Here is a 9,681-nt window from a genome sequence, read left to right as displayed (position 1 = left end):
TCACGGAAGCGGAAGTGTTGAAGTGGAGGCTTGAAAGAGTTGTGTGAAGAAAAACAAAAATTAGGCTGATCAATCCCGTAAAATGTTTAGTGAAAACAAACAATATTAGTCAGCATCAGTATTGAGTGCTAAAACTTCTAGAAGAGGGAAGGGTGATATTGTGGACGCGTGGTGGGGGGGGTGTCACAAGTAGAGCCAATTCTAAGACGAACACCTGCTTTCCGGCTGCATCGGGAGACGTCCATAGATGATGAGTGGCTTTGTCGAATGGAAAGCTTCTTTAGTGCTTCTAATTAAACGCGCGTGCGCGTTCAACGAGTGTGTGTGTGTGTGTGTATGTGTGTGTGTGCTATCCTATAACGGACTGTAGCGTATTTGATGATGTTATTTTTTTTGTTTTTGTTTTCAGTTTGCTATTGTATTTCTCTTGCCTTTCTTGTTGATGGTTGCCTGGCGCACCCCTACATGTGTGTATGTTGTTGTTGTGGGTGGTTGGTGCTGGGGGGGGGGGGTCTACTTCAGCTGTGCATCTGTTATTAAGAAACATTGCTGAATACCCCTAAAGACCCTGCGAAGAGGTGGAATTCATGTTTTGGGTTAACAGTAAACAGTCAATACGGCATAGTCACCTGGTCAACGAAACAGAGGTTGTGCCGGTCAACAACAACGGCGTTTGCATTAATCTTCAATTCCTTCCAGTTCTCCAGAATGTTGGTTTTGTTCTGTTCAATTATGTCAGATGTCGCACAACGAAGGTGTCCGCTTTTTGTTAAACGCATTCTATCGCCTTTTGACGTGAATTTAGTCTTTGCTAAGTGTCGTTTAAGATTTAGTGTTTGTCTTCGGCTGTTATTAATTTGTGATTCTTTAATTTTTTTCTGAGATTGATGACAGGTGACGATTGGAAGATATCTTTAGAATTATGGTTAACAACAAATGGAATATTTATATTTTTACTTTCGTTTTTTCGGCTCATTATGAGAGTTTCTAAGCCAGACAGAGACTGGGTCTATTAGCTTTGATTATGCCATGATTTACTGTGTTTTTCGAATATTTTTATTTCTGAAGGAATATATTTTTAATTCTACCTGTCATCTCTCTCCCTCTCTCTCTCTCTCTCTCTCTCTCTCTCTCTCTCTCTCTCTCTCTCTCTCCTCTCTCTCTCTCTCTCTCTCTCTCCCTCTCTTCCTCTCCCTCTCTCCGTAACCTTTGATTATATACTTCTTGCCATATTAAATGGGATGTTCCTTTTAATAAGGGATTGATCGTATGATCTAAAATCTAAGCATTGGCGTGTGTCCGTGTTCTTGTAGTACGGGATCGGACGTATATATGTATATACGTATATATATATATGTGTATGTCTATGTGTATAGATGTGTGCGTGAGTGTGTGTATTAATTTAAGTGAAATACATTTATATCACGTATCTTAATTACAAAATTGAACTCTTAATTACCGTGGATACATTTTTGAGCTTTTATACATTATGTTTATATATATATATATATATATATATATATATCATATATATATATATATATATATATATATATATATATATATGAAATGCAAATACAATAATTATTCTTTATTCATCTCTCAACACAATATCATGGAGGATTTTGTTTTTTCCTGGGATCGTTTTGGTGAGTATATATCTGTGTATGCTGTGAACGTTGTATTGGATATAGTAGCACAAAAGATTTTATTTCTCTAGATACTACACTAACATTTCCCATATATTACGAATGGTGTTTATTCTTGATGAAACAGCTGTTGAAAATAGTTCACTATAATACATGGCAAATGATTCTTTAAATTTGGGGTGATTTAAAAAATTAAATTGGGTGGTAATAGAACTAAGTTCAAATTGACTTGCGTTGAATTTTTCGTCCTTCGGAAAAATTGCTTCTGTGTGATTGATTTCTATTTTAATTATAATTATCGTTTTTTATGGCATGTACAACACACATCTTTCTTCAAAAAATGTTTCAAAAAAACTACCCTTAGTCTTACCATAAGCTTTAATACACTTAAAACTTTTTCCTAAATATGCGCTGTGTAAATTGCGTTGCATCTAATATATCTATGTGTCTTTTATGCCATCAAATACGATAATCAGTAAGTGCAGGGTACCCTCTCGGATCGTCACCTTGTCGTGGTAAGAGGGCTTGCGTGTTCCAATGACCTCACAAGCTATGCCGCAGGGAGCTTCATGTTCCTGGCAGGGTCACCCATGGCGGTAAGGTTGTGGGGGAGGATCCAGACTAAGTACGATCCATGAACCAGGACCTCAATAGTGAAATAGGTGGAAGAAGATAGGCATTGCAATCCAATGGTTGTGAAGATGGACGGCATTTATACAAATTCAAAAACAGTAATATCCATAGCAGTTGATCATCGTTGGTGTCACGGACGGATTCAATATTGTCATTCGCGGTTTTTTCTGCTGCATTCTTGAAACGGTTGGTTGTGCAAAGAAATTCATCAAAATTTCGAGACTTGGTAATGGCAGAAACGGAGTAACGCAGAGACTATCCTTGCACTAAGCCTCTTTGTTCTATTCATTCATCCCCCGCAATCATGCATCTCACCAGGGCCAAGTTATCACTTATTACATACTTTGCGCTAAACAATAGTTTGAAGATTTCTTCCAATCTTCTTCTCGTTTATAAGTATTTAACACTTTGCCTTCTTTGGAAGTCACCGATGATATTCATGCTATAAATCAATGTGATGGTTTATATAGTGAACTGAAATATATGCCTGGTTTAAAAAAAGTTTTTAAACGCATAGTTTGTGGCAAAAGTTGAGTGCTGGTGCAAAAGAAAACATGGCGTATAATGGACATGATAGAAAGAGTGTTAAACAAGGGGAGAGAACTGTGCCAGAGACGAAATACATATTAAATCCATATCCTGTTGTTAGGCTTGGAAGTTAGGCCTTAATCCTAACTCATATCTTTTATGCCTTTTATTTTTTCGTTTACTTGTTTCAGTCATTGGACTACGGCCATGCTAGGGCACCACCTTGAAGAATTTTAGTCGAACAGATCGCTCTCCACCTAGTATTTTCTTTCTAAGTGTAGTACTATTCCATCGGATTATTTTGCCGAACCGTTAGATTACAACGAACAACGGTTGCCAAGCAAAGGCACTCAAACGCAGATACGAAAATACACATGCACACACACACACACATATACCACGGGTTTCCACATAGTTTCCGGCTACCAACAAGGCATTATTCACCCTTATGTTATAGTGGAAGAAACTTGCTCAAGGTGCCTCACAGTGGGACTGAACCTGAAACCCACGGTTGCAAAACGGGCTTCTTAACCACACGGTCATACTTGCGCCTTCATTTGGGGGGAAAAAAACAGGAAAGATTTTGGTCATTTTCCAGAATCTCATACAAATTTAGCAATAAGTCATTTCAAAAATCAAAGTTTGTCCCTTTAGAAAATCATGAACATCACAACTTTCTCTCTCTCTTTTCTTCTACCACACACACTCTCTCTCTCTCTCTCTCTACCTTTCTCTCTCCCTCTTTTTCTTTCTAAATCTTGATAGTTATTTAGAGCTATACAAAGGTACACTTCAAGAAATAAGCATGGGCTTTTTGTCTTTACAGTTGAAAAGCGGGAAGAACAAGAGGCAGAAAATGCCAAACGTGAAGTTGGTATCCCGGAATTGTCTCTTTTACTTGAGAATAACAACGATCATAATGATTGCCAAATATCCTCAGCCATTTCAGATTATGAAACTAGTAAGTTATCTCATTACTTAACTTTTTCCGTATTTTAATAATTACATAGTTAGCAGCACAATCGGTGTGTGTGTGTGTGTGTGTGTGTGTGTGTGTGTGTTAAGGCTACCATTGGTTTCATGTTAAGAAAAATATCTAAATATATTAACCATTTTTCTAGCCGATCGAATGGAAGAATTGTGGTCGTCACCATTTTGGATGAAAACACGAAATATCTCGAGAATTCACAAAGTCACGTAAAAAAAAACAACAGATCAAGGGGCGGTACTCTTGGATGGCACCGTTCGATTGATTACTTCCCTTGGGTTTGACTTTTCACCAATACATTGTTGAGCACTCATTGTTCGACATCATATATATATATATATATATATATATATATATATATATATATATATATATGGTATAGTATAGTATAGTGTATCTTGTGTGTATAGTTAGATGTACGACTGCTACTAATGAGTTTAGAACTCCATACAAAGTATTTCCCTCCATTTTGCTTCCTGTAGAAGAAATTATGATCTTTGTAACATAATGCGTTACATCTGTATAACATAATACAACAAAGTGTTCCCCTAATGATCCGTTGTGGTTCAGCATCCAATTGCACTTAGAACATTTAATGCAGAAGTTGCAAATAACCACAGTTGTGAAACGTACGCAGAGAACAAATCACATACACGCGTGATTATCATAATTCCTCATAATTACACACACATACACACACATGCCCAGAAACAGTGTTGACAAACACCACATCAATCTATATAATCATTTTTGTTTTTGTTTTGTGTTTTTTTAGGTGGTTCTGGCCATGGAAAACGACTCTTTCACTTTCTCTTGCATCTCCTCGAGAAAAATAGAGACAACAACGCAATAATCAGATGGGAGAACCGCAGTGAAGGCTTGTTCCGTATCTGTTCCTTAATTACTCTTGCTACTTTATGGGGCAGAGAAAAGAACAACTACAGTATGGATCATAACAAACTAAGAAGGGCATTAAGGTGAGTTGTGCATATTGTTAATCTCATTACTTGTTAATCAATTTCTTTTGTATATGTAGAGGGTGGATGTGTGAACTTAACCCATTTGTTTTTTTGTTGGTACTCTCCTTTCTGTTTCATTTCCTTGCCTCTCTTTTTTACCTCTCCTTGGACTTTCTTCTAATATCTGACGAATGACTATGTCCGAAACGTTATACTTTTATTCTATAATTTTTCCTTCTTTGAGTATCAACATAATAACCGTTTGTGCTATAAATACAAAGCCTGATATTTTGTGGGGGGGGTGGGGTTGTAGTCGAATGCGTCAACCCCAGTGCTCCACTGATATTTATTTTATCGACCCCCGAAAAGATGAAAGGCAAAGTTGACCTCGGCGGGATTTGTACTCAGAACGTAAAGCTAGAAGAAACATTGCTAACGATTCTGTCAAACTAATGATATTAAATTATTATCCAACCATTTTCATTCTTCGTCTGCCTCTAAGTCTCCTGCCGGTTGGTTCGGCTTGAAGAATCCGTCTGGCGATTCTTTCCTACAACATTAGTTGACTCGCAATTACTTTCTTTGTTTGCATTTGCACATATTCTCCGAGAGTTTCATCCTTGGAGTATATTCACTTCTTTTTAACGACAGAAACAATAATAGTAATATTATATATTTCTCTTCTGCAGGTATTACATCGAAAAAGGCAAATTGTTGAAAGTTGACAGACATCTCTATAAGTTTACCACTGATTTTAAAGAAAGCAAATTCATGAAGTCAAGCAGTTATCACCAATCATCGTTCGAATACCCAAGTAAATATAGAGAAACTTTCAACAGCGAAGAAAACTCCCCTTTGAGTATCATCGATGAGGGTACACGCAGCGGGGACATTTTTAACCCCCCAGCAGTTCTCGTTGGTAATGAGTCGATCAGTTATGATGTATGTTGCAGTCAACACGAAATCCCTGAGGCAACAGTTTCGAAATCGTATGAATCGTGGTATTGTGACAAGGCAAACGGTTCTTCTTATGAAAATTTGGTCAATGTAAACAGCGCGGATAACATATGCAGTTCTAATATTGACATTCCCATCATAGAAAATTTCAATAGTCCATCAGCTTCAGATAACTGTAGCTCTTTGTCACCTAATGAATCCTTAATGTCAGACACTTCAGATTTTAGTCTGAAAATAAAACGTTCAAATTCTGAAATATGTCTACCTGATCTGCTGCCGAATAAGCGTTACTGTCCTGAAACAGCTCAGAATATCACTTTCGGTGATAGTGATTTATCAAACCATCAGAAGGTTACAGATCTCTTCAATGACGAATGGCACGAGCAATACATTGTACCTGACACAAGATTACATAGTTGCAAGGATTTGTCCCCCGACTCGAATCATTTTCCGCCTTGTCGCTTCGATTCCAGCGAGGAGAATGAATCTGATGATGTTGACATGAGCCCTAATTTCCAAACTCTCCTAGAAGATCTTCACAAGGACCTACAGTTCCTGAATAACGCATAACCATTCATAAAAACAAGTCAAGTTATGACTTCATTGTGTGATATGTATATATATAGTAATATAATAATATATATATGTATGATCTCCCATTTGCTAGATGGCTATTCCGATGAGGAAGGCCATCGAAAAAAAAAAAGCGAGTGGTTCGGTATCCTATTTTTAAGGAAATATATTTTATGTTGTTGTTGTTTAGTAGTAAATGTAAGTCCTGATCGAACAGCCTTACAACACGCAGGTCGTTGGTCGAACGATTAGGCATGATCTAGAAATCCGTCTCCCCATTACATAACATCGCTACCTAGCCAAGAGCCGTGCTGCATCCTACAGCATGGAAGTTTAGAAACATTGCACTTTCTCTACAGTCTACCTTATTTATGTACGCCCATATCTTATAGTGCTGGCCACTACAAAAGAGGCGAGAAATGTAGACTGGTCAGAGCTGGACAATTGCTGTTTCTTTCCACAGTGTTGATGCTGTGCATCTAACACAGTGTTTATATCAGAAGAGTTATTGATGCTGCAATTATTTTTTGTGTGTATTCCCTATGCAGTGTCGGGGAGAGAGTGTTTTTGTTTGTTTTAATTGTACAAATGTCTGGAACATGATGTCTGGAACATGATGTCCGTACCTGGGTATTTGGAGAGGGGTTTTTCACGTGGTAACAATAATTGCTGGACATGAAGTTGCTGCGTGTCACAAACTGGGTCTCCTCGTATACCCAGTAGTCTTTCGTTTTTAGTCTTTCTGGTTTTGTTGTGTTGGTAGTATGTGGGGTGGTGGTCTATGTATAACCTATAGTGAAGCGCAGGGCGCTATCTATCTTTTTTTCTTCTTTTTTTAGTTTATTGTAGTTTGATTGAGAAACTGTAGCCTCGGCAGGTCCGGCGTAATCCATAAATAATTTATTGTCTTGTTTATACAGTATTGTCGTTGTTGTTGTTGTTTTTTAACAAAATAAAGAACTACTAATTACTCTGAATATGATTGACTGGAGAAGAGTTATAGTTGGCTTATTGTGGTGTGTGTGTGTGTGTGTGTGAGAGAGAGAGAGAGAGAGAGAGAGAGAGAGAGAGAGAGAGAGAGAGAGAGAGAGAGAGAGAGAGAGAGAGCGTGTGTGTGTGTGTGTATGTATTTATGTTAATGTGCTTTGTATTGTTTTCATCCTGCACTTTTAGTGTATCATCCTCCATATCATTTGCGTTGAGCGCAAGTGTTTGTGTAAGATATAAGACCACCATTGTTATAAAAGGGTCTGTTGGCCCCATTTTGAGATTAGTTTAGAATGGTGTTCTAGTATTAAAGATATCTCCTAAAACATTGCTACATAAATGTTGTGAGTAATGATAAAAACCTTTAGTTACATAAAGATGTTTCTAGTGCCGTCCGTGAATTTTTCAAGTTTCTATATCATATTTACATAGTTTATTTTTTAATAAGCTACGTTTACTTTTTCAATATATTCTGTACAGACATGTAAAGTTGCAAAGGGTGATAGCATACTTCCTGGTTTTATTGTAATTGTTTCTGTGCGCGTTTTTGTTTTGTTTAAGTTTTTCGTACTTGTAAGTCGTACGTTTTTTTTTTTCTGGAATATTCGTAAATGTTGTTTGGTAGAGTCCATGTGAGTAATTTGTAGACTTTATGGTACTTTTTGGTTATCTCACCCCCATTAAAAAATTGCCATTAAAAAACTGGGTTATCTCCCCCACTAAAAAATCAAGTTAATGTGGCGACAAGAGATTGGATTAAATGAGTTAATTCCTTTTGATTCAATACTTCAACATATTGTTGACGTTTGGCGTCCTCAATAGGATTGGTTAAGATTTGTTAAAAGGTTATCAGATTCAGTAAGATGATTAATCTTTTCACTTTTCATGTTTATTAATTTTTTAAAATTTTCATGTTCATTTTTTTTTTTTTTTTAGTTTTCATATTTACCGATATAAAACAGGGGGAGATAACCCAATTTTTTAATGGGCGTGAGATAACCAAAAAGTACCGACTTTATAAATCATTTTTCTATGTAGAGGTCTTAGTGCACTCCGTACATATTTTTAAAGAAGGGGTAGCTTCTGTCATTCTTCGATTGCATTAACACGTGTTAAGAGACATGTTTGTACGGTAGGCACAATTTGAGGAAAATTAGCTGGCAATTCTTTTATTGGTCGAGTTGCCATTTGGATGCTTCTTTAAGCTCTGATAATGATGTGTGTGTAGAATATTCACATTTTACTCTTTTATTTTTTTAATTATATTACATTCTTTAATTAAACAAATAATGACACGTGAATTGAGTACATTCGTTATTCAAAAATCTTATGAACTGAAAACAATGTTTATAATGAAGAGTCTTCCGTCAAAAATGTTGGAACCAGAAGAATATTGCAAAATTTTGTTGGAACCAGAAGAATATTGCAAAATTTTGTTTAATCGTACATATTTTTGCATGTTTTATATATATTTTACTTAGATAATGTTGTTTACTTTTTTAGATTTTTTTATATAATATATATATTTTTTTAAACATCCTTTAAATATATATATTTTTCTAGTTATATTCTCTACATTGTATTATGATTACATTTTATATCTTACTACACTTCCTCGTTTTTTATACTACATCACTGCCAGATGAAACTCACACATTCTGAGAATTCGATCCAGCATGCTACCCACAGAAAATGTTCTTCCTTCCCATACATCCTCAAACTACCATTACCTTCTACTTTAATAAATGATCGAAATTGATAACAGAAAGAAAACTATTGGTTGCTTCATTTAATCTTTGTTGTTGTCTTTGTTCTTGCTCGGTAACTTTGTTTAAAGCAGCGGTTCCTAACCATTTTTTGGTCTAAGATCAGTGGCGGACTGGGTCTAAAAATATTGGTTGCCAAGAGACTAAGGGAACCCACCCGCAACTACAAGGTAGCCCACCCGCAACTACAAGGGAGGTCCACCCACAACTACAAGGGAGCCCACCCGCAACTGCAAGGGAGCCCACCCGCAACTACAATGCTATCATTTATTTTTTTAAAGTATTAAAAAGTGGTTAAGAACATCTGCTTAAAATGAATGATATATTTGCTCAATATATATATATATATATATATATATATATAGAGAGAGAGAGAGAGAGAGAGAGAGAGAGAGAGAGAGAGAGAGAGAGAGAGAGAGAGAGAGACGATAATAAGTCGGTGAGCTGGCAGAAGCGTTAGCACACCGGGCGAAATGCTTAGCGGTATTTCGTCTGTCTTTATGTTCTGAGTTCAAATTCCGCCGAGGTCGACTTTACCTTTTATCCTTTCGGGGTCGATAAATTAAGTACCAGTTGCGTACTAGGGTTGATCTAATCGACTGGCCCCCTCCCACCAATATTTCGGGCCCTGTGCCTAGAGT

General features: G+C 36.7%; 1 protein-coding gene across 1 annotated transcript; it reads left to right on the top strand.

Annotated features, from left to right (window-relative positions):
* The first annotated feature begins 1,613 nt into the window (after nt 1–1,613).
* Nucleotides 1,614–9,047, top strand: LOC106881920 (uncharacterized). Its single transcript, XM_089354675.1, has 4 exons — nt 1,614–1,649; nt 3,637–3,771; nt 4,574–4,775; nt 5,447–9,047. The coding sequence occupies exons 1-4, from the start codon at nt 1,616–1,618 to the stop codon at nt 6,282–6,284; spliced, it is 1,209 nt and encodes a 402-aa protein (XP_089210801.1). The 5' UTR covers nt 1,614–1,615; the 3' UTR covers nt 6,285–9,047.
* The last annotated feature ends 634 nt before the right edge of the window (nt 9,048–9,681 follow it).

Source organism: Octopus bimaculoides, chromosome 7 (genome assembly GCF_046866305.1).
Source record: "Octopus bimaculoides isolate indiv1 chromosome 7, ASM4686630v1, whole genome shotgun sequence".
NCBI classification, from domain to species: Eukaryota; Metazoa; Mollusca; class Cephalopoda; order Octopoda; family Octopodidae; genus Octopus; species Octopus bimaculoides.
Note: the sequence above shows the minus strand (reverse complement) of the source record. Positions and strands in the feature narration are given on the sequence as shown.

What these genes read in the sequence shown, in the direction of transcription:
- LOC106881920 (XM_089354675.1), top strand. Translation starts at nt 1,616, where the DNA reads ATGGAGGATTTTGTTTTTTCCTGGGATCGTTTTG. An exon ending in TTTTTCCTGGGATCGTTTTG is followed by an intron (nt 1,650 to 3,636) that starts GTGAGTATATAT and finishes TTGTCTTTACAG; the next exon opens with TTGAAAAGCGGGAAGAACAA. An exon ending in AAACTAAGAAGGGCATTAAG is followed by an intron (nt 4,776 to 5,446) that starts GTGAGTTGTGCA and finishes TCTCTTCTGCAG; the next exon opens with GTATTACATCGAAAAAGGCA.